Source organism: Eurosta solidaginis, chromosome 3 (genome assembly GCF_040869045.1).
Source record: "Eurosta solidaginis isolate ZX-2024a chromosome 3, ASM4086904v1, whole genome shotgun sequence".
Classification (NCBI taxonomy): domain Eukaryota; kingdom Metazoa; phylum Arthropoda; class Insecta; order Diptera; family Tephritidae; genus Eurosta; species Eurosta solidaginis.
The window spans coordinates 221,016,783-221,043,407 of NC_090321.1; the positions used below are offsets into that span (position 1 = coordinate 221,016,783).

Consider the following 26,625-nt stretch of genomic DNA (forward strand, 5'->3'; position numbering starts at 1 on the left):
AAACAATGATTACCAAGTTCTTGTGAGGCTCGACGTGTGCACATTCAGGTGTATGTCTATAAAACGATTGTTTTTAAATTTAGTAGAGCGTGCCCGGAGGTTGAAGTTAAGCCATAACAGGGGAAAATTTACCAAAAAACAGCTATTTTAGAGGAGCTTCTTTGGCTTCTTTTCGGTAAAACAACCGATTTCGAAGAGTAGTTACTAACAAAGTGGTTACACTGAAACCTGGGCATCCCAATAGGCAACTAATTGAAGAAGCCTATCCTCCCAGGAACTTATGGAGTCATCTCCGTAAGCGCTTCGAAAAAATTCGGCACAAAAATGAGCTGTATAAGAAAGTAAACGTAAGGAGGCCCTCAGAGAAATCCAAAAAAATATTTTCAAATTACTATGCCAACATCCCTTTCTAAGAGACAAATACGATTCATAGATGTACCATTGTCACGGGTGGGGCACGCAACATCTCATTTTTGTTGGAGCATTCTGATAAAACCAGCTAGAGATTTAAAGTTCTAATAGATAAGTTCAAACAAATAACACTTAGAACTCTTAAGTAAAAAACCACGCATTATATTACCATATATGCAAATTATAATAAGTTTTATTAATTTCACGGGTGGGAAAAAAATAAGACGCTATACATCAGTGATCCTAGCAATATATACAAGTAGCTTTTTTTTTTTACTTAAAGATATACGAATATTCGGGGAATCAAATGCAGTGAAAATAATTTATTTTTTTTTAATGATTTTATTGCTATAATCAAAAATCTGTATTTAATTAGCGAGACATGCTCATATTGGTTTATACAATTTTTTTTGTTATTGATATTAGAGGAAAATTACAAAGTTTACAAACGACGATGGTTACCAGGACATGCTTCTGAATTTCACTTCTTCATCAGCTAGCTTTTTGGGAGCTGAGTATTGAACTCGAAATCCCCAACATTTATACTTTATACTAGTGTAAAGACAGATGCCGTTATCCACTCAGCCATATGAATGTCCAACTACTTGCTTTAAAATTAGGAATAGAAAACTATAGAATTAGTAAATTCAGAAACATGTTCTAGTAAACATCGCCGTTTGTAAACTTTGTAATTTTTCGCGAGTTAATATCGAGCTCAAGGCCTAACAATAATTATTTTATCATTATTATTGTTATAATATATTTTTTCTTAATTGAAAAAATTTTAAATTAGAATAGAAGAAAGAAAAAATTTTAGACAACTGCCAAAGCTCGTTGTATAGATCCATTTCGGGAACTGCTAAATTCCTTCATCGGCAACGTTTAGGCGCCCCTGCTATAACCATTCAGCCATCACAGCGGTTTTTTGTTTGTCTTCATTATTCCTACTTCAATTCTGGTTTCTTCTATTCTAATTTAAAATGTTTTCAATTAAGAAAAAATATATTATAACAATAACAATGACAAAATAATTATTGTTAGGCCTTGAGCTCGATATTAACTCGCGATATTACAAATCAGTAGGCCGATATAACAACAAAAATTGTAATTGTTCTCTAATATCAATAATAAAATCAAAAATATTAGTGTCGCGGATGGGACTGCATTTGTCACGGGTGGACCATGTCAGAATTAAACGCATTTAATAAACTTTTTTATAGTAAATAAAGTATTATAAATAGAACTGATTAACCCCTGTGCACTGATTGCACTTTTTTTGTGTTTCCCTGAGGAATAGGCACAGATACAAATTCACACTTTGAATATAAACAAAAATTTCAAAGCACGGGTCCATATGTCCCCACATATTATCAATTCGATTCATATGAAAGTGCAAAGAAAAAGCACTTCCAAATTTACACTAAAAAATTTAAAACAAACATTTTTTTTAATATTGCAGAACTAAGAAAGTTTTAATTCAAAGTTTAAGGAGACCATCAAAACCATCGTTTAAAACAATTTTATTTTTTTTTTTTCTTTCAATTTAAAAAATATTCAGTGCATATATAATTTTGTAAATATATTCTGAATTGCACGTCAATATAAAAATTTTTCAACAGCCCTGATTATAAGGGTTCAAAATATGTTTCACGTCATGAAAGCATTTCATGGGCTAAATAAATTTGAGTTTTGGGAAATATTAAGAATTTTCACTCTCTAAGGCTTTGCCCTCAAGTGCTATGAAAAAAATCTACTTCAGAGAATAATGCCCTTACAAGAAATATTACAAAGAGCACTATACTTTAATATTATGTTCAAACAGAAAACTAATTGAGGCGATTTTGATTTAAATTTGGTGGTGTTCATACAATCAATTCAGCTTACACAATAGTAATTTGATAACTGGTTGGTTCTTCTCTACAGCAACAACATACCTTTGTTCAGACTGTCAAAATTTGCTTATTGGTATTAGGCGAATAGAATGGAAAGAAAAAAACCTTGAAGTTTTTGTGATTTGTAAGAAAATGTGTTCAATATTTTGGTTTCATTTTGAGTTTGCCATCTTCTTTTGACAACCCCTACTCCAACCAAATGAAAAAAATAAAACAGCTGATGAGATGAGCCAGCCATATAATTGAGTCATGCGTAACTGATGTTTAAATCTACTCAATAAACAGACTTTACAAGGTTGCATTTGCAGTTTGAAACAACTTAGTACGCAATTTTTTTTAATTGGCAATTTAGTATTACAATTTATTATATGATAATTTGCGTAATAAATTGCCAAAATGGTATAAATTGCCAATTTGTTGTGTGTCCGTACATTGTATAAGAGCAAAAAATGTTTTTAAAATAAATTTTTAAATTAGATTTAATACTTTTGGGTTGATTGACGATTTTTACAATACTAATATTCACACTCTACCCGGTTTGATAATAAAAATTATCTACGCACCAAGGTTCACTTTCTCGTGAAACTTCCCTTTAGCTTAATTTCGATTTGGTTAATGTAATATGCATGACACCAACAATTTTTTCAGTGGCAATGTGGAGCCAACGCCTCTAACAGCCATATCTCTATTAGATTGGTAGTAGATGGATAAATTTTCGATAACAAATCGACAGCACGTTCCTTCAAAAAATTTATAACATTTCGATGTTAAATTGATAACTTTTTGATAAAATATCGATGGAGTTTAAATAGCAAAACTATAGTTTTTCGATAACAAGTCGATATTTTTGATAATATATCGATAAAAATCGATAACATAATTTTCTCATAACAAACATATAACTCGTCTATAAAAAATTAATCCTTCTTTAATAACGCTTCGATAAAAATCCTATAATCAGTGAAAACTCGTCTGCCTTGCAGATGCCATTCGGAGTTGATATAAAACAAGTAGGTCCCATCCCGCCTATTTGAAAGAAAAAATAAGAGGAGCACGACGCGAATTGGAAGAGAAATTTGACCTTAAATTTCTTCGGAGGTTATCGCGCCGTATATTTATTTTTATTTATTTAACTCTCATTAGTTCGAAACAATTTAAATTCTAAAACAGTTTTTTAGAAATTTACTAAAAATTGTTTGGCTGTCAATCTAAGCGGATCAAAAATTCCAATTCGATACGCCCAAATGCATATTTGATCAAATGGTTAGTACACTTTTGAATCATTTTTCCAGTGTAATCTAAGGAAAATCCTGTCAAGAAACTGTTTCAGCTCCGAGCTTGTATAGGTGACCCTACCCTAGAACATCACAATGTAAATTGAAACAATTTTTTTTTATATAAATAAATTTAATTTCGGAGTACTCTATGCTCCTTGAGTAGTATTTCTTTGCTCATTAAAAGGTGTACTCACAAATTTTTTTAGTTTTCGAACAAACATAATAATTCTGGCATCTTGGAAGACGAGTAGTGTTCGGGATTTGTTGTTGAACGCTCGTTTTACCCTTTTGAAATCGAATCTCGACTATCTACTTTGAATTTAAAAATTGTATGTATAATTTTTAAAGATTCAAGTAACTGTGTCTTAATCGAATTTAATTCTTTACCATTTTCCCCCTTTCCTACTCCCCAGCCACAATCTTCTGCCAGTCTTGCAGTACATATGTATGTGTACCTAAGAAAATACTTCCTTGTTGTCAATTTCCATATATGACATCATGGCATCACATGCCAACACAGCCAAATAGTTTTTATCAAGAATTTCAATATACAGCATATATGAAAGATAATTTTTCTTCCGAACAATAGAATCAGCGAAATAAACATAAAACTGATAAGTATGTCAATATTGACTGGCATAATTAAAATATCCACGCACGTTGACAAACAAAACGACATTTGGTTGGGAGGGAGTTTGTTACATAATCAGTATTCACATAAACACGGCAGTATGTCTGTACATCTTACATCAAAACGGAGTATATAAATAATACATTTATATCCATTTTGAGCTGAGAAAAGTATTTTGGGCTTAATATGATTTATGACTTTCTGGTATGATGCACATGACTTGCTTTTATTTAAATATATATAAATCTGAGCAGTGTAATACGTGGCGTATACTAAATAAATATGTCAAACAATTTCTGTTATGCTAAATGTATAAAGGTAGAAGTAACAAGGTTAGCAATTCGATATGTTTTAGGAAAGTGTTTCTGCTAGCAATTATCTGATAACTTTATCGTCTTTCGCCTAAATGTATGTAATCCTGTACGTTTTGTAAGTACTCAGACGATATAAATTCATTTCACAAACAAAAAAATACTTTGGCGGAGTTTTTTTCTTCAAACAGATATTAAAGCTATTTTTAATGTTTTGAAATTCCGTTTACTTCAAAACTTTTTGAGAACTCTTTTGTTTTAATTAAATGCTGGCCCAAACAAAGATTTTTTTTTTTTGTAAATATTAAAAAGAGTGAGCAAATCCCATTAGTTTTCTCTACTGTATTAACTTGTTGGAACATACATCGCAGTCTTGTTTGTGGCGCATAAATTCATTCACGTTTTTGTATTACCTCACTTCCCACTGACACGACATGTTAATCCAGCTTCGACAAATCACTTTTATCAACAGATTTTCTCATATCATTATGAATCTTCTTTTCCAATTTTCGCTTTCAAAATATCTTAGTTTCTTTGGCGTTACAAAAATACTATATTCCTCTACACTTTTCAATTTATCGCTTTAGCTTCTATGTATTTCTATCGTAATAGTTTCTAAATGCTGTTTTGCTTTCGTAACGAAATGTCGTTTTGCAGTTCTTCCGAAGGCTAATAAGAATTCCAAACAACGTCAATATCTCCCACTATCACTTCTTCAGAAATTTCGTATCGAATAAGCGACCTCCGCGATAGAGAATACGGTTATGGGTAAAGGATTAAGAATTTTTTTGTTTTGGAAACAAAGTTAGAATGAACTTTGTACACGGTTCAACTTTAAATAATTTCGGGATCTTTTTTGCATGATTTTCAGACCGTTTTGGGATAGTTGAAGTTACACTGAGCTGGTGGGTCCGTGAGGATTTCACGTAGACTGAATGAGTCCTTAGTATTACCAGAACCTTGTTTAACGACCAAACGGAAAAACGCTGTCAAAAAATATGACATGTGTTATAAATAATTTTCATCCTCTTGACAAGTACAAGAAGCCTTCTTGGAGCTATGCCACTTGCTGCTTCTGGATCCTTCCTCTTGCTACTAGAAGCTTTCTTGGGCATATGCCACTTGCTGCCTACATATCTGACAGCTGTATAATCCTAAGAGCTGGAGTATTAGCCTGGAAAATACAGAGCACGAAACGTGCTCGATTGTCTCCTCCTCCAACCTGCACTTCCCGGCAGCAGTTTAAGATATTTTTCCAGTGTTTCTTCTGCTTTGGTTACGGCTACTACTTCCGCCTGAGAAAGGCTACAGTAATCTGGCAGCTGTTTCCAATTAAGCACATACCGCAGACCCTTCTCCTTCGGGAAGCAAGAGACATCATGAAATATAAGCCGACAACTGTTTCGATTACATCTTTGATATACTTTTCAAAGCCCTTTCTTCCCAGGAATAGGATTTTAATTCGAACTCCTGCGATGAGTAATCTTTCGATAAACATGCTTGACCAAAGCCATGTCTTGTTGTGAACCGTAAATATTTTCACTCAAATGCGGATCATTCTTTGCATATTGTACCCAAGTTATCAATAATGGTCGGTGAGAGCCCAACCGGGCACTCAAGTAGACCTTTTAATTCTGCACACAATTCTTAAGATAATTTTTTTTCGACCCGCCTTAATACACTATAAAACATGCGTGCTTACATACGCATTACAAATACCATAATTTTGTCGGTCGCTTTCCTTTCTGATTGGTGTTTTTTCTATTCTCATTCATCGATTCGCCTCTTCTTTTTGCCAACACCAACGTGTGCATTTTTGTTTTATTTATTGGGTAATGTCAGTCTTTCCATTTAGAATTTTAGCATCACATTAATGTTTGCGCTTTTGTTCGCTTTTCAAAACTTTTACCACTCTTTTATGTACGTCCATAAAATATCTCGCATATTTTTATACTCAGTTGAGCAGAGCTCACAGAGTATATTAAGTTTGATTGGATAACGGTTGGTTGTACATATATAAAGGAATCGAGATAGATATAGACTTCCATATATCAAAATAATCAGGATCGAAAAAAAATTTGATTGAGCCATGTCCGTCCGTCCGTCCGTCCGTCCGTCCGTCCGTCCGTCCGTCCGTTAACACGATAACTTGAGTAAATTTTGAGGTATCTTGATGAAATTTGGTATGTAGGTTCCTGAGCACTCATCTCAGATCGCTATTTAAAATAAACGATATCGGACTATAACCACGCCCACTTTTTCGATATCGAAAATTTCGAAAAACCGAAAAAGTGCGATAACTCATTACAAAAGACAGATAAAGCGACGAAACTTGGTAGATGGGTTGACGTTATGACGCAGAATAGAAAATTAGTAAGATTTTGGACAATGGGCGTGGCACCGCCCACTTTTACAAGAAGGTAATTTAAAAGTTTTGCAAGCTGTAATTTGGCAGTCGTTGAAGATATCATGATGAAATTCGGCAGGAACATTACTACTATTACTCTATATGTGCTAAATAAAAATTAGCAAAATTGGATGAAGAACACGCCCACTTTTTAAAAAAAAAATTTTTTAAATTCAAATTTTAACAAAAAATTTAATATCTTTACTGTATATAAGTAAATTAAGTCAAAATTCAACTCCAGTAATGATATGATGCAACAAAATACAAAAATAAAAGAAAATTTCAAAATGGGCGTGGCTCCGCCCATTTTCATTTAGTTTGTCTAGAATAATTTTATTGCCATAAGTCGAACAAAAATTTACCAATCCTTCTCAAATTTGGTAGGAGCATAGATTCTATGACGGTAACTGTTCTCTGTGAAAATGGGCGAAATCGGTGGAAGCCACGCCCAGTTTTTATACACAGTCCACCGTCTGTCCTTCCGCTCGGCCATTAACACAATAACTTGAGCAAAATCCGATATATCTTCACTAAACTTAGCCCACGTACTTACCTGAGCTCACTTTTTCTTGGTATAAAAAATGGGCGAAATCTGACCATAACCACGCCCACTTTATCGATATCGAAAATTACGAAAAATGAAAAAAATGCCATAATTCTATACCAAATACGAAAAAAGTGATGAAACATGGTAACTGGATTGGTTTATTGACGCAAAATATAACTATGGAAAAAACTTTGTAAAATGGGTGTGACACCTACCATATTAAGTAGAAGAAAATGAAAAAGTTCTACAAGGCGAAATCAACAGCCCTTGGAATCTTGGCAGGAATACTGTTAGTGGTATTGCATGTATAAATAAATTAGCAGTACCCGACAGATGATTTTCTGGATCACCTGGTCCACATTTTGGTCGATATCGCGAGAACGCCTTCACATATACATCTAAGGGCCACTCGCTTTTAAAACCCTCATTAATACCTTTAATTTGATATCCATATCGTACAAAAACATACCAGAGTCACCCCTGTCCCACCCTAATGGCGATATCTCGAAAAGGCGTCCACCTATAGACCTAGTGTCCACTCCCTCTTAAAATGCTCAGTAACACCTTTCGTTTGATACCCATATCGTACAAACATTCTAGAGTCACCCCTGGCCCACCCTAATGGCGATATCTCGAAAAGGCGTCCACCTATAGACCTAATGCCCACTCCCTTTTAAAATGCTCAGTAACAGCTTTCGTTTGATACCCATATCGTACAAACATTCTAGAGTCACCCCTGGCCCACCCTAATGGCGATATCTCGAAAAGGCGTCCACCTATAGACCTAGTGTCCACTCCCTCTTAAAATGCTCAGTAACACCTTTCGTTTGATACCCATATCGTACAAACACATTCTAGAGTCACCCTGGCCCACCCTAATGGCGATATCTCGAAAAGGCGTCCACCTATAGACCTAATGTCCACTCCCTCTTAAAATGCTCAGTAACACCTTTCGTTTGATACCCATATCGTACAAACATTCTAGAGTCACCCCTGGCCCACCCTAATGGCGATATCTCGAAAAGGCGTCCACCTATAGACCTAATGTCCACTCCCTCTTAAAATGCTCAGTAACACTTTTCGTTTGATACCCATATCGTACAAACATTCTAGAGTCACCCCTTTCCCACCCTAATGGCGATATCTCGAAAAGGCGTCCACCTATAGACCTAATGCCCACTCCCTCTTAAAATGCTCAGTAACACCTTTCGTTTGATACCCATATCGTACAAACATTCTAGAGTCACACCTGGCCCACCCTAATGGCGATATCTCGAAAAGGCGTCCACCTATAGAACTAAGGATTACTCCCTTTTAAAATACTCATTACCACCTTTCATTTGATACCCATATCGTACAAACACATTCTAGAGTCACCCTGGCCCACCCTAATGGCGATATCTCGAAAAGGCGTCCACCTATAGACCTAATGCCCACTCCCTCTTAAAGTGCTCAGTAACACCTTTCGTTTGATACCCATACCGTACAAACATTCTAGAGTTACCCTTGGTCCAGCTTTATGGCGATATCTCGAAAAGGCGTCCACCTATAGAACTAAGGATTACTCCCTTTTAAAATACTCTTTACCACCTTTCATTTGATACCCATATCGTACAAACACATTCTAGAGTCACCCTGGCCCACCTTAATGGCGATATCTCGAAAAGGCGTCCACCTATAGACCTAATGCCCACTCCCTCTTAAAATGCTCAGTAACACCTTACGTTTGATACCCATATCGTACAAACATTCTAGAGTCACCCTTGGTCCACCTTTATGGCGATATCTCGAAAAGGCGTCCACCTATAGAACTAAGGATTACTCCCTTTTAAAATACTCCTTACCACCTTTCATTTGATACCCATATCGTACAAACACATTCTAGAGTCACCACTGGCCCACCCTAATGGCGATATCTCGAAAAGGCGTCCACCTATAGACCTAATGCCCACTCCCTCTTAAAATGCTCAGTAACACCTTTCGTTTGATACCCATATCGTACAAACATTCTAGGGTCACCCCTGGCCCACCCTAATGGCGATATCTCGAAAGGGCGTCCACCTATAGACCTAATGCCCACTCCCTCTTAAAATGCTCAGTAACACCTTTCGTTTGATGCACATATCGTACAAACACATTCTAGAGTCACCCCTGGCCCACCCTAATGACGATATCTCGAAAAGGCGTCCACCTATAGACCTCATGCCCACTCCCTCTTAAAATGCTCAGTAACACCTTTCGTTTGATACCCATACCGTACAAACATTCTAGAGTGACCCCTGGCCCACCCTAATGGCGATATCTCGAAAAGGCGTCCACCTATAGACCTAATGCCCACTCCCTCTTAAAATGCTCAGTAACACCTTTCATTTGATTCCCATATCGTACAAACACATTCTAGAGACACCCCTGGTCCACCTTTATGGCGATATCTCGAAACGGCGTCCACCTATGGAACTAAGGATCACTCCTTTTCAAAATACTCATTAACAGCTTTCATTTGATACCCATATCGTACAAACACATTATAGAATCACCCCTGGTCCACCTTAATGGGGACATCTGGAAAAGGCGTCCACCGATAGACCTAAGGCCCACTCCCTCTTCAAATGCTCAGTAACACCTTTCATTTGATACCCATATCGTACAAACAAATTTTAGAGTCAGCCCTGGTCTACCTTTATGGCGATATCCCTAAATGGCGTTCATCCATAGAACTATGGCCTACTCTCTCTTAAAATACTCTTTAATACCTTTCATTTGATACACATGTTATACAACCACATTCCAGGGTTACCCCAGATTGATTTTCCTTATTTTGTCTCCATAGCTCTCAACTGAGTATGTTATGTTCGGTTACACCCGAACTTAGCCTTCCTTACTTGTTTCTTTATAGCTGCATAAGCCATCAGAACTTATGTTGGTATTTGGAAGTTTTTCCAAAAGTTTATTGCCTTCTTCATATGCATTTGCTGGTCTGCCTGGCTGGCCTATCTGGCATAAAATATCTCTGTTAAAATCTTTGCATACATTTGTACAAACTAATAAACTCGTGCTTTAACAGATTTTTTGAGCCGCTTTTTCGCTTTTACTAGAAATTTTTTTATTTATTACTTACATCATTCTATTTCATTGATATAAGTTTCGTTTGATGTGTTCCAGCCAATATCCACACAAAATTGAAGAATCTTGCAATCCATTTTTGAATAACGTCTCGAAGATCTAAAAAAAACGTCCGAACTTGGAAATTTTTCTTTGAGTGTTAAGGAGCTACTCGATGACCCAGAAACCTGAAACTTTGAAAAGTCCTATGAGCTTTATTAGGCTAGAATATTTATGATATTGTAACGAATTTACTGCAAATCCCCTTATTTGCAACCTTCTGCTAAGTTCGAATCACTAAATTGTTGAATAAATAATTCCAATATTTAATAATGCAAAATGGCCTTTATTAAAGTACTTCACTATAAATAACTCTACTATTGTTCGACAGATGGCGTGCTTAATCAAAACTGATCCTCGCGCCTCTACTTTTGCTGCTTTTATACTGTGTGATTTCCTCGTTGCATCTTCTAGGCGCTTCCAGAATTTACTTAGTCACCGGTATATAATTATAAGTACAGATGCACGTGTGTAGCTCTCATAGGTGCGTGTGCTTGTGAGCGACAATTCCACAATTACAATTGCATACTTTTGGGAGCATCTCAGATAAGATATCTGCATGTGTTTGTGCATTGCTTCTCCGCTGCGTGTACGTACACCTGTGTAGACATAATGATTGATTCGTTTATGTAGATACATAATGATTGATTCATGGGTGTGCATACAATCACTGTTTAGCATCGGCTTAGAGATGGCAGTACCCCATAGTGTTGCTAATATTCGTAACAATATTATGAAAGTGGACTTACAACATGTGGAGCTTTGCGACCGCTATTTTAATAACTTTCATTATATTTGAGTACCTTCCCGTATTTAAGTAGCTTCCCGTGGAACTAGACTCTTTAAACTGAGAACATACTTCAGAACCTCATGACAACAGATCAAGTTTTTGCTTGGTGGTCCAGGGACAATGAAAATTAAAAAAAAATTGGTCCATCCTGGAAATTTTGCTTTCGATTTAAAGGAAACTTCCTAATGAACCAAATTTCGAAATTTATAGGGTTGTAATATTAGCGAAAAAGGTGTTTTCAATATGTGATATGGATCGAGATGTTTAGAGGTATTAAAAATTCTACTTAGTATTGTGGAATCTTGCGTTCGATTATTAGTAACTGTTTGTTGCTCTAGAAACACGAATCCTTACACATTGTTCAGATCACTTTGACAAGGCAACAAAAGTAGAAAATAAAAAGAAAACAAAATTTCTTTTAAAGACTTTCTTTATATGAATGTAACAAAAGAAATGAAAAATGTTTATTTAAACAAAGACATAATCCTTTTCAACTTTGGCATTCAAACTTTAAGGTAAACACTGCAAAAATTTGTACGAGGAATAAAAATATAAAGGTAGAGTGCAAAAAATAGACTTTCGATGTAATCTTAACCTCAACACGGCAACGGGCGATCCATATTTATATTTTTGTTTCTCATAGAAATACATTCCATTACAGTGGTTATGTTAAATTTTAAATTTCAAAGATAAACAAGATTATTGCTTTGTTTAAAACGATATTTTTCTCCTGATTCATTTATATAAAGGAAGTACATAAAAATGTTGTACCTTGATTTTATTTTCGATATGAAAAGTGCAATAAAAGTACAAATTGTCTGTTGAATAGCAGCAGCACTAACCAATGGACATACAATAATATTTGCATTAAAATTCTTGCTGATAAAAATCCCAAACAATTTTATGATATTAGAACATCAAAAATTTGTATTCAAAGAAAATCCAAATTTTGTTCAATTTGTTTATTTTATCTACGGATTCCGTGCTCATCAAGAATTCACGGCAGTGTTTAGATAAAAAAAAATAAGTAGATTGCCTTTGTTGTTTGTTAAGCCTAAACAAATCTTCCTTCTTTTTTCGAAATATTGGCCTAGAGTTTTTACGAAGAAGTAGAAATGCGTGAAGGAATGGGAAACATTTATGGCATTCAATTTTATTGCACGTATGTAGATGCGAATTTTTTAAATGGACAAATGGATATCCAACACACTACGGGATAGGATTTTTGCAAAGCAGACAATCCGTCTGTTTGAGTAACCGTAAAACAATAGCACAGCATGCCAACATTAAACAGCGCGAATAAGGGAAATAAACACAGTAAATTCACAGAATATTTTTAACGACTTTTATTTTATCGAAATGAGCCACCGTTCGGCATTGTCTGGTAAACAGAAACCTATTTCAAGTATGCAGACACTTCTTCAAGTCAACTGAAACTTTTTTTGAAGTCAAATGCAACTTTTTTCCCAACCAAACGAAGCGTCTTTCAAGCCAAACGAACTTTTTTTAGGAACAAAAAAAATTTTTTTTGAATCAAGCGAAACTTTTCTGAAATCAAACTAAACTTCCTGAATTAAACTTGTCCTGTTTACACACCTTCCAATGATACATGAAAATGACAAACCACAAACGAGATGACAATCATGGAAGACGTTATACGACTATGATTTTAACTCTTTTTGAAAAAGGTACCGCTGGTTCAGTTAGTTGTTGCTTTGGTTAAAGCTTAGGCCATAATTACAACCACCGAGAAGCAGTTAAGATTGCAATGTGTTAGGGGGCTTAGAATATTATCACGGCAGGTATGCCTATCGTAAGGGGTAACTTAAATACCCAAATGATTGATATTGTTGTTGTTGTAGCAATAAGGACACTCCTCGAAGGTTTTGAGGAGTGTTATGGATGTCGATGGGCTTTCGGGAATGGTTTAATATGACCACATTTTACCGTCTAGGCCATCCTGTTCCCCGCCTACACCTTAACCCCTTAAGGATCTTGGCGTTGTCGGAGTCTCGCCTGCTAAATATGTGTGTGATACATACAGAATTCACCTCGCGTGGGTGAGGTTAACAACTGGGCTGCGGGCCTATGAATTGCGCTTATCAACCCTTTGAATTCCTGCCCAAATTATTCAAGGGGTTGTGTAATGCAACCCTTTCAAAAGGTGGCCGGCGCAAGTTAAAACTTCTACAACCCAAATGTCAATGTACATGTGGCAAATCCTGTCTTTTTAGCAGCAGAGGTTCTGGCGAACCCAAGTTCCGCATGGGGACCGGGATGGCTTAGAAGATTCAATATGATTTGAGATTCCGCAGATGGTCGGATTTGTACCGCAATGGTATGCACCAGCAAAATAAATAGCACAACAACAATGTCCACTATAGTGGCCATATGAACAAACGGTGTTAGTAAGCGTCTCGCCGCTATAAGTCGACGTTTCTCCATAAAACATTTTTTACGCTAACGCACCAATAGACGATGCGAACGCAAAGGGTAAGGACACGTTCTGTTAAAATCTATAAAAGCCATATCATTGAATGGAAAACATATTGAGCGACTTTAAGGCCAGAGTGGGGAAGAACGGGGTATTTCGTCCTACACTCGAAAACGAAATCTCCGACATGCCACCAGCTTGAAATATGCAGTATCAGATTTAGGCATAAAAACACACATCCAGCTACTTGGATGTATCCTGTCCGAATATACAAAATCAAATTTATCAGGATACGAACGACGGTAGGTCACGTTGAGGTCTACGGTAATACCAGTATCCTAGATGTGCGCACTCTACGATGTCCAATCACCAACTCGGAAAGTGTACAGTTCCTACCGTATGTGGATAGTTTTGATTTAAGCTGCCGTTACTGGATTAAAGTACAAATAAGTTAATATTTTGGTAGTCGCGGACAAGGTGAAGTATTTTCTGTTTTCCAAGAAAGAATTAGCGTACCAGCACCTTGGCGACGTGGTCACTGTCACGGGGATAAATTCAATGACAACGGCTGAGGTGATTTGGTTGTTGTTGTTGTTGTAGCAATGTTTCGCCCCACCTAATAGCTGCGACCGATCACTTGTCATCAATATCCTCTAACGGAAGTCCAAGGAAACTTGCTGCTTCGACAGGGGTGGACCATAATGAAAGGGGTGTTAGATGCGTTGGTTCCATATTACAATTAAAGAGATGGCTGGTGTCATGTGGGGACACATTGCAAGCGGGGCATACATTTTGTATGTCGGGGTTGATTATGGATATGTAAGAGTTTAACCTGTTACAGTATCCAGAACGAAGTTGAGCCAGAGTGACTCGCGTTTCCCTGGTTTTGGGTACTGTTCCCGGAGTACTGGATTCACAGGGCAATTCCCAGCATAAAGGTCTGACGCCTGTTTGTGGAGTTCACCAAGGATCTGCTTGTGTTTTTTTGCTTCATACGACTGAGTTCTCAGGTGCCGTATTTCCTCAAAAATCTTACGGACATGACTTCTTAAGTCCTTAGGCGGTGTTAGGTCATCAATCAGATGTCTTTTGGGATGCCCAGGTTTCTAGGTATTCAACAGGAACTGTTTGGTTAGCATCGCATTTCTCTCCTTGATGGGGAGTATTCTTGCCTCATTATGTAGATGGTGTTCGGGGATATAAGACAGCCCGTGGCGGTTCTGAGCGCAGTATTTTGACAGGCCTGTAGCTTCTCCCAGTGGGTAGTTTTTAGGCTTGGCGACAATATAGGGGACGCGTAGCACGCAAACGGCTGGCCAATTTCTTTGTATGTGGTAATGATCGTTTCTTTGTCTTTTCCCCAAGCACTGCCAGCAAGGGATTTGAGGATTTTATTACGGCTATGGATTTTCGGAACAATTGCGGATGCATACTCACCAATATATAAATTCTGATCAAATTTCGCACCCAAGATTTTGGGGTGTAGGTCAGTCGGTAGCGTAGTGCCATTGACGCGGATATTCAAAATGGTCGACATTTGGGACGTCCAAGTTGTAAATAAAGTCGCGGATGATTTAGTCGGTGATAACGCCAGGTTTCGTGAGGCAACAAAACTGGAGAGATCAGGGAGGTAGCCGCTTATTCTGTTGCAAATCTCATCGATCTGTGGGCCCGGGCCTGTGGCTATTATTGTGCAGTCATCGGCGTAAGAAACGATAGTAACTCCTTCTGGTGGCAAAGGTAGTTTTGATATGTAACAAGTAAGGAAGGTTAAGTTCGGGTGTAACCGAACATTACATACTCAGTTGAGAGCTATGGTGACAACATAAGGAAAAACAATCATGTAGGAAAATGAACCGAGGGAAACCCTGGAATGTGTTTGTATGCCATGTGTATCAAACGAAAGGCATTAAAGAGTATTTTATGAGGGAGTGGGCCATAGTTCTATAGGTGGACGCCATTTAGGGATATAGCCATAAAGGTTGATCAGGGTTGACTCTAGAATGCGTTTTTACGATATGGGTATCAAATTAAAGGTATTAATGAGGGTTTTAAAAGGGAGTGGTGGTTGTTGTGCTCGCATTTTCGAGATATCGCCATAAAGGTGGACCAGGGGTGACCCTAGAATTTTTTGTACAATATGGGTATCAAAAGAAAGGTGTTAATAAGTATTTTAAAAGGGAGTAATCCTTAGTTCCATAGGTGGACGCCGTTTCGAGATATCGCCATAAAGGTGGGCCAGGGGTGACCCTAGAAATCGTTTGTGCAATATGGATATCAAACGAAAGGAGTTGATGAGTATTTTAAAAGGGAGTCCGTCTTAGTTCTATAGGTGGACGCCTTTTCGAGGTATCGCAATAAAGGTGGACCAGGGGTGACTCTAGACTTTGTTTGTACGATATGGGTATCAAATGAAAGGTGTTAGTGAGTATTTTAAAAGGGCGTGGGGCTTAGTTCTATAGGTGGATGCCTTTTCGAGATATCGCCTTAAAGGTGGGCCAGGGGTGACTCTAGAAATAGTTTATACGATATGGGTATCAAATTAAAGGTACTAATGAGAGTTTTAAAAGACCCAGAACATCATCTGTTGGATACCGCTAATTTATTTATATATGTAATACCTGCCAAGATTTAAAGGGCTTTTTATTTCGCCCTGCAGAACTTTTTCATTTTCTTCTACTTAATATGGTAGGTGTCAAAACCATTTTATAAGGTTTTTTCTAAAGTTATATTTCGCGTCAATAAAACAATCCAATTACCTTACCATGTTTCATCCCTTTTTCGTATTTGGTATAGAATTATGGCATTTTTTTCATTTTTCGTAATTTTCGATATCGAAAAAGTGGGCGTGGTCATAGTCGGATTTCATTCATTTTTCATACCAAGATAAAGTGAGTTCAAGTAAGCACGTGAACTAAGTTCATTAAAGATATGTCGATTTTTGCTCAAGTTATCGTGTTAACGGCCATGCGGAAGGACAGACGGCCGACTGTGTATAAAAGCTGGGCGTGGCATCAACCGATTTGGCACATTTTCACAGAAAACAGTTATCGTCACAAAATATATCATCCTACCAAATTTCAAAAGGATTGGTTAATTTTTGTTCGACTTATGGCATTAAAAGTATCCTAGACAAATTAAACGAAAAACGGCGGAGCCACGCCCATTTTGAAATTTTCTTTTATTTTTGTATTTTGTTGCACCATATCATTACTGGAGTTGAATGTTGACATAATTTACTTATATACTGTAAAGATATTAAATTTTTTGTTAAAATTTTACTTTAAAAAAATTTTTTTTTTAAAAGTGGGCGTGGTCCGTCTCCGATTTTGCTAATTTTTATTAAGCGTACATATAGTAATAGGAGTAACGTTCCTGCCAAATTTTATCATAATATCTTCAATGACTGCCAAATTACAGCTTGCAAAATTTTTAAATTACCTTCTTTTAAAAGTGGGCGGTGCCACGCCCATTGTCCAAAATTTTACTAATTTTCTATTCTGCGTGATAAGTTCAACTCATCTACCAAGTTTCGTCGCTTTATCTGTCTTTTGTAATGAATTATCGCACTTTTTCGGTTTTTCGAAATTTTCGATATCGAAAAAGTGGGCGTGGTTATAGTCCGATATCGTTCATTTTAAATAGTGATCTGAGATGAGTACTCAGGAACCTACATACCAAATTTCATCAAGATACCTCAACATTTACTCAAGTTATCGTGTTAACGGACGGACGGACATGGCTCAATCGATTTTTTTTTCGATCCTGATTATTTTGATATATGGAAGTCGATATCTATCTCGACTCCTTTATACATGTACAACCACCCGTTATCCAATCAAACTTAATATACTCTGTGAGCTATGCTAAACTGAGTATAAAAAGGTGATTTAGTAGCGTGCTCTGCCGACTGCGGAGTAAATCAACATCAAAAAATATCTGTTTATAATTCTCTTTTTTTTTTTTTTTTTTTTGTTTTTTTTTTTTTGAGGAAGTTACTGTCTGTTGCATATGCCTCCGAATTGTGTCATCACAAAAAATAAGTGTTGCGCACTTACCTTCTCCAAAAAAAAAAAACATTACAATGAATAAAACACATTCACTGTTTTATGAAACAAAAAGTTGTGTTTGTGAAATAAAGAATTATTAAAATCCAATAAAGCATTTGTTTGTATCTTTTTTTTCACGCTCTTCGGGACAAATATCAACGAAATTTAACTTACACCGTATGCCATTGTACATAAAAAATTAATATGGTCAACAAAATATGCTAAAAAAAACACTGCACCATAACAATGATATCATATTATTTATTGAAAACAATGAAATTGTAAACGAATAATCTAAACAAAAAAAATTGCAAAAAACACACAAAAACTGAATGTGCGCTCCACGGATGAATGCACAAATAAAACGAAAATCGAATACAAACCATATTTTTCTATTTGAAATTGGCATATCAACATACTAAAAATACATATATGTATATAAAAATAAAATAAAATAGAGGTACATCGGGCATCGATATAGATTTGAGAAGAGTGGATATTGACCAGTGTCCGCAAAGGATTGCCTTGGGCAGCACACAACCTTTGAATATTTTCGCTGGCACCGATAAATGCAAACAACGTACGACTATGGTAAGTTAGTGTTTTTTTTTTATGGTTGCTACATTCCATAGAAAAATTGGTATTAGGGGTCGAAAACTCATTCGATTAGTCGGCTAACTAGTTTCCTTGATTATTTGGTAAGAAACAGCTAGCATGCTTACGAATCGGTAAACGGTATTCGAATAGTCGCTTCACATCGATTACTCGAGTGCTAAGCAAATCGAATAGCATGGCTCAATTATATGGTTGGTTCATCAACGGTTTTATTTAGCTTGACTTGACAGGCCAGCCGGCTGGCTGGCTGGCACGAATTTTGTAAATGAAATTTAAGTAACCTCTCGATAAGCTACACGCTTGAAATTTGGAATATAGTTCAAAACCCGATTACAATGCAATAATAACAAAAAAACTCCGATAGGTGGCGCATGGATAGAAATATTTCAAAAAATCGTATTTGTGGTGCGATTTGGTACATATTTGGAACATATAAAGCATACGTGAATAGAAAACGATCTATGATGTCCGTTTTGGCTCATATTTGAAACAAATATTACATAGAGTCCGGTAGAAGTGACATCAAAATATTTTGGAGTTCTGCATCAGCTAGCTTTTTGGGAATTGAGTATTGAACTCGAAATCTCCAACATTTATACTTTATACTAGTGTAAAGGCAGATGCCGTTATCCACTCAGCCATATGAATGTCCCACTACTCGCTTTACAATTAGGAATAAAAACATATAGAACTAGTAAATTCAGAAACATGTTCTAGTAAACATCGCCGTTTGTAAACTTTGTAATTTTTCTCTAATGTCAATAATATTGTTACGAATTTCCTGCAAATCCTCTTATTTGCCCTTTTGCTAGGTTCGTATCGCTAAACTGTTGAATAAATAACTCCAATATTGAACAATGGAAAATGGCCTTTATTAAAATACTTCACAATAACACTCAAACTGTGCAACGAATAGCTTAATAAACAAACTGATAGCTTAAAGGAAACTGACTTTCAAAATAATAGTTCTATTGCTCGCTAGATATCGTCTTAGTCGTAACTGCTTGACAACTCAAATCAAACTGAAATCCAGCGCCTCTACAATTGTCGCCTTTTATACTCTTTGATTTCATCCTTCGCATTTTCTAGAATCTACTAGTCCAGCAGCTCTCAAACTTCTCAGCTGTAACTACAATTGCACAATTTTATAGTTTTTCTCATTGCATACTTATAGGAGTATCTCAGATATATGCATGTGTTAGTGCATTGACTCTCCGCTGCTCGTATACGTACATGTTACATATATGTAGACGCAGTTATTGTTTCGTTTATGTAGATACATAATGATTGAATTATTGATGTGCATTCACGTCACTGCTTCGCATCGGCTTAGAGACGGCAGCACTCATTAGTTTTGCTAATATTCGTAACAATATAATCAAAAATGTTAGTGTCGCGGATGGGACTGCATTTGTCACGGGTGGATCATGTCAGAATTAAACGCATTTAATAAACTTTTTTATAGTAAATAAAGTATTATAAATAGAACTGCTTAACCCCTGTGCACTAATAGCACTTTTTTTGTGTTTCCCTGGGGAATAGGCACAGATACAAATTCACACTTTGAATATAAAAAAAAAAATTCAAAGCACGGGTCCATATGTCCTCACATATTATCAATTCGATTCATATGAAAGTGCCTGAATTTCATATGAAAGTGCAAGGAAAAAACACTTCCAAATTACACTAAAAAATTTAAAACAAACATTTTTTTTTTAATATTGCAGCACTGAGAAAGTCTTAATTCAAAGTTTAAGGATACCATCAAAACCATCGTTTAAAATAATTTAATTTTTTTTTTTTTTTTTTCAATTTAAGAAAGTTTCAGTACATATATAATTTTGTAAATGTATTGTGAATTGCACTTCAATATAAACATTTTTCAACAGCCCTGATTATAAGGGTTCAAAATATGTTTCACGTCATGAAAGCATTTCATGGGCTAAATAAATTTGAGTTTTGGGAAATATTAAGAATTTTCACTCTCTAAGGCTTTGCCCTCAAGTGCTATGAAAAAACCTACTTCATATATGTCGTATTTTCACAAAGTTTTCTACTGGATTAATTCGTTAGATTGAATAATTCCTTAACAAAAAATATTACAAACAGCACTATACTCTAATACTATGTTCAAACAGAAAGCTAAATTGTGGCGATTTTGATTTAAATTTGGTGGTGTTCATACAATCAATTTAGCTTACACAATAGCAATTTGATAGCTGGTTGGCTCATCTCTACAGCAACAGACATGTTCAGACTATCAAAATTTGCTTATTGGTATTAGGAGAATGGAATGGAAAGAAAAAAAATTTGAAGCTTTTGTGATTTGTAAGAAAATATGTTCAATATTTTGGTCTCATTTTGAGTTTGCCAACATTCTTTTGACAATCCCTACTCCAACCAAATGAAAAAAATAAAACAGCTGATGAGATGAACCAGACATATAATTGAGCCATGCGTAACTGATGTTTAAATCTTCTCAATAAACAGACTTTACAAGGTTGCATTTGCAGTTTGAAACAATTTATTACGCAATTTTTTTTTTTTTAATTGACAATTTAGTATTACAATTTATTATATGATAAATTGCGTAATAAATTGCCCAAATGGTACAAATTGCCAATTTGGTGTGTGTCTGTACATTGTATAAGAGTAAAAAATGTTTTGAAAATAAATTTTTAAATTAAATTTAATACTTTTGGGTTGATTGAAGATTTTTACAACACTAATATTCACACTCTACCCGGTTTGACAATAAAAATTATCTACGCACCCACCAAGGTTCACTTTCTCGTGGAACCTCCCTTTAGCTCAATTTCGATTTGGTTACTGTAATATGCATGACACCAACAATGTTTTCAGTGGAAATGTCGAGCCAATGCCTCCAACAGCACAGTCGGTTAAATTTTTTAAAAGGATTATGTATTGAGGACTTAGATTTTAACAGGAGGAGTAATAATGAGTCTGAGTAATGAGTACATAGAATGAGAAATAATAGGCAATTAAAGATATACTAAAAACTTGAAAATAAAATAATTAAAAAAAAAGGTTTTTAAGTTAAACGGTTTTATTGGAAACACGCAAATTTTGACAATTTGAACAAAGCTCTATTGTTGCTGTAGATATGAGCCAACTATATAGTTGAACCATGATTAGAAGGAAGAAAGGAAAGTGACGAAATGTGGTTGCGTTATTTGCCGCCATTTTTCCACATTGTCCGTTGGTTGCTTAATTGATGGAACAATCTTGGCACCAACTCACAGCTCCTAATTAATCAACAAAATCATATTGGAAGAAAACTGAAAAATTTTCGTTTCCCTGTCCCTGGGATTTTGTAGTTGTGCAATGAGGTGCTGCGTTTCGACCCTTTTAGTTCCCTTTATACCCCAATTGTGAAAATCTTTGATTATAGCACCCTCACTCCTGCTCTTAATCCGCAATCCATGACATACTTCTGAATAACTTCTCATCTTTCGAATAAGTTCTTGTAGGAAAGGGGATCATGTTGGTTGCGTTATTATTGACCGTGCTCTTATATAAGATTTTTCTAGATGCTGTTTCCTATTGATTGAGATTTAGTGGTATCACGTTGTATATCATGCTTAAAGCCTCTGAATATCATGATATAATCGCTGTTGTGATCGCCCAAAGGCAAATCTTCGTATTTCCCACAGCAGATGAGTTATGGAGTGCACTTCAACTAATTTCCTAGATCCATACTTTTTTGAAAAATATTTAAGAAGCCTGAATTTGGCACCATCTTCATATGCGCTTAGCTGAGGCTACGATAAGGGATTGCTTTCAGTTCTCATCTTGTCGCCAATGCTAGGTGAATACGGCTATTAATTTGCATATATTTCTGCTATTCATGGTTGAAGATCTTATTTCGTAAGAGGTAATGGTGTTCTGCAGACTAGGACTAGGGCACAGGACTGCAATCTTGTTCACCCATTTAGTACCAGTGTCATTAAAAGAGGAGTAAGAGATACAACTTCGATAACACCCAAGATCCGAACTTGCTCATCAGCCATCTCATGTCTGCCTATGTTGCAATGTCCCTGCATCTAATCAAGGGAGGTCTTGTCGACTCGCTAGGTCTTCTACAATAATTGGTCTTATGATTATATGCCTTCATAAAATTCTTCTGTGCATAGTTTCTAGAACATGATAGTCTCGAATAAACCCCGGAAACCTATTTGGATCAATTATAAATATACTGTCTCCAAAGTTGAAATATTTTGATTGTAGTTCACATTTGTACATTTTTAAATGTAAAACATCTAACTCCATGTATTCGTTTAAGCCACAATGGACGGTTAACCGATTAATCGAAAGTTACCGGTTGATCCATTAGTCGACAGCTTTGGACTAGTCAATAATTGTTTACAGAATAATCGTACTCGACATTTGTTAAAATCGAGTAAATCGGTTAACCGATTGACTGTTTAATCCAAGTTCTAAAATGTTTGTATTTGATGATGTTTTGCTTATTATATGTTTATTTTATTTATTTTTCACAGTGTGAAGCTTTAAAAGGCTTGGGCTTCCGCCGCGGCTCGTATAAGTGCGTTTGTCGTAAGGGCTACTTTTTTCCAGATACAATTTCTACACAAAAATTCTTCAATGGCAGTTTATTAGAAGAAGAGTACGAAAAACTAATGCTGGTAAGTAGGAATGTCGCTTTAATTATGTTTGTAGGTATACAGTGGCGAGCAAAAAAGAAAAAAAAGCATTATTTTCAAAGTTTGAATTTTATTTTCGAAATTTCCAACTTTTTATTTAGAAGCTTAAGAAACTGGTTGAGTATGCAGTTTATTAGCCCAATAAATTTTAGTTTAAGAAATTTCTAAAAACTTAAAATAAAAAGTACGAAATAAAATTTCGTGAGTATGTTTGCAAGTATACAGTGGCGAACAATAAAACAGTAATACCAACTTTTATAAAATGTCGACAATTTAATCCGTTTTTATTTCTGATAATTTAGGAAAAACGGCTTTGAATTTCGGAACTGAAATTATGTAAGCCAATTGCGAATGTTCGAATTTTATTTTCGAAATTTCGAACTTTTTATTTAGAAAATTCTAAAAACTTAAAATAAAAAGTACGAAATAAAATTTCCTGAGTATATTCGTATGTACACGGTGGCGAACAATAAAATGGCAATGCCAACTTTTACTAAATATCAAAAATATAATCCCTTTTTATTGCCGCTATTTTAAGAAAAAAAGGACTATACATTTTTTAACTCAAATTATGTATGTTTTTGTTTTTAACGGCCTATTGATAAATAATTCAAGTTTCGATTCGAGCTCAAGGCCAAATATCATCAGTACGTTTTAGGCACGCTGCGCTAACCATTTTAGATATACAGCGGTGGTTTGCTCGACTGATAAATTGCTACTTCTATCAGCGTTGCGCCATCTGTTGCAAATCACTGATAATGCTGGATTTGTTTATTATCACTTACTTTGTTTGACATTCCCCAGTGCTCTTGGTTTTATTAAAATTGTTTTTGTTTTTGATAATTGATTCAAAGTTCCATGTATGTTAACCAGTTTCGAAGATTATCTGTAGGTTTTACAACCTTAAAAAGAGAGGACTGTAGACTCATGACGGGTATTCTGTTTGGACACTGCCGTCTAGCGTCACATGCCTTTAAATTAGGCATGGTCAGTGATAGCATATGCAGGAAGTGCGGGTTGGAGGAGGAAAAGATCGAACAAGTTCTAAGACTCCAGCTATTAGGAGTGGTACAGCTGTCAGATCTAGAAGCACCAAGTGGCTTAAGTCCTAGGAAGCTTCTAGTATTTGCAAAGAGGACGGAGTTATTTTATAATATGGGTCCAGGTTTTTGATAGGATAACACTATGGACTCAATCAGTCTATGTGAGGTCCTCATGGACCGGCCAGTTCAACCTAACCTAACCAGTTTCGAAAGCACGAATTTTATTTTCGAAATTTCGAGCTTTTTATTTAGAAGCTTAGAAAACTTGTTGAATTTGCATTTTTGTAGTCCAATTAACTTAAAATAAAAAGTACGAAATACAATTTTTTCAAATTTCGAATTTTTCCGAATACACCTCTGTATTTTCATAAAGCACTTTTTTAATAGTAATTGCAATTTTCATGCCAAACTTCAACACCATATGTTCAATGCCTTTTAATTTACGGCGCTGCTACGCGCATTTTCCAATGTTTTACTAAGGAGCAAATTATGTACAGCGCAACGAGTCATTGTTTTCGCGTGAACCAAAATTCGTATGATATAAGAGCATTCATTAATTTCAGGTTTGCTAAGTGCCTTTGTGAAATAGTTGGTATTATTTAATGGTGAACGTGAAGGTCGGTGAGGGCGAGGTAAAGCTTCAAGGTGTCATACATAATCAGGCCCCAAATTTCTATTTTGAGTCATAAAGTTAACGAATATATCAAGCTCCAGCACCTAATCCATCGTTGGTAATAAATCGCCGCATATTTTTCAATTTTTCGAAATATTGGATAATGGAAAGTAGGCGTGGTTATCATGCGGTTTCACACATTTTCAATTGGGACCTATTCTGGGCCCAAATAAGCCAGTATACCAAATTTCGTAAAAATATGTTAAAATGGATGAATCAAATATTTCTTCGATGCTGAAAATTTTGATACATGAAAGTTTATATTTATCTCAATTCCTATATACCATTACGTACTACCGTCATACCTTTGTATAAGTTATCATCATCTACGGAATAATCATTGCGTTATGATGTATGCATTATGTGGGAATCTATTTATGCTGATGTAGCGCCTGGTGAGCTCAGCGTTTCATAAGCAACGATACAGGCAAGGCAGTGCTGTGGGTAGCGATCATGGAAGCGCCAATGAGGTTGTTTAGGCTAGAATGCAATAATGTTAGCATTTGCCGTCTTCCAGTGAGTTTTACAGCTCCGGCTCATGCTCAATTTCCACGGGAATGCTCTGGATCATTGAGAGATTTGAGAAGCAGATGTCGTGAAATTTTCGCACACGTGAAATTTGATAGGCAGATGTCGCCGCTGTTTTTCATTTGACTCATACGGCGAAAGGCTAAGCAGCGACATCTATTTTTGAAAAAGTAGGTTAATTAAAGGCAGCGTTGCCAAACTAAAAAGAAGTAATAACAAATTATCTGGCTCACATATTGAACCAGACTTCTATCTGGATTTATCTGGCTCAAATCGTTGTTGTTGCATTTGCATGCAAAATTATTTATCTGGCTCAGGATTTTGCCACCGGATGACGGCAATTAAATTTTCAGTCTTCGTAAGATACTCAAAAGAACTAAGCCCTTAATAAAAACTTTTACAAGTACACGTTGATAGGAAAATAAGGCCGTAGTTGTCGAAATTCAATCAAATTGCCAATGCTATTTTACTGTTCGCTACTGTATATATTAACGAATTTTTTTGCGTGAATGAGTTTAAAACTCAATTACTGCTTCACGGATTTCAATGTGTTTTTTTTTTTATACATCCTTGATTCCGTATTATTCAAGCTAAAAGAACCATAGCTAATGTAACCTTAATTTGAATTCCAGCAAAAGTTAAGTTAAGCTGTTTTTCAGATTTCTCGCTTAGCACACACATGTGTACATACATACACATTCTCTACATGTTAGTTTAATACATAAGTGTTTTTTTAATTCTTTTACAGGGTCGAAACTCTACTTACAATATTATTAATGAGTACGAATGTCTGCCATGCGCTGAAGGATGCGATTACTGTGAAGATGGTTCGCCTTGTATTGCTGCGCTTAATTGGCCAATGCGTACGAGTATTTTGATTTTAGCATGCACCGTTATAGGGCTACTTCCACCAGCAGCTTGGTTCACTTTTCGTTATCAGCAAGTTAAGGTAATTATGAAACGCTACTTTTAAGAGTAGGACAGATGACAACATTAATCTAGATCAGCATATTCTAATTCAACAAAAGCAGATTGAAGCAAGAATTACGTATTTGTTCGGCTTTCTCACACAGGCGAACAATTAATTTTTTCAATGTATGCATTCCATCTACAGAGGACGAAATAAAATAAAGAGTTCAGTAGCCAACAAACCACTTAGTGCATTGATTTGTT

The 26,625-nt window shown here is 35.8% G+C and overlaps 1 protein-coding gene across 1 annotated transcript in view; it reads left to right on the top strand.

Moving 5' to 3' along the window:
- Positions 1 to 26,625, top strand: part of LOC137245101 (uncharacterized) — a 356,011-nt gene that overhangs the window by 265,100 nt on the left and 64,286 nt on the right. The window contains exons 4-6 of the mRNA XM_067775234.1: positions 18,370 to 18,502; positions 23,047 to 23,190; positions 26,201 to 26,401. Coding sequence (XP_067631335.1) covers positions 18,370 to 18,502; positions 23,047 to 23,190; positions 26,201 to 26,401 — 478 coding nt within the window. The remainder of the gene's footprint in view (positions 1 to 18,369; positions 18,503 to 23,046; positions 23,191 to 26,200; positions 26,402 to 26,625) is intronic.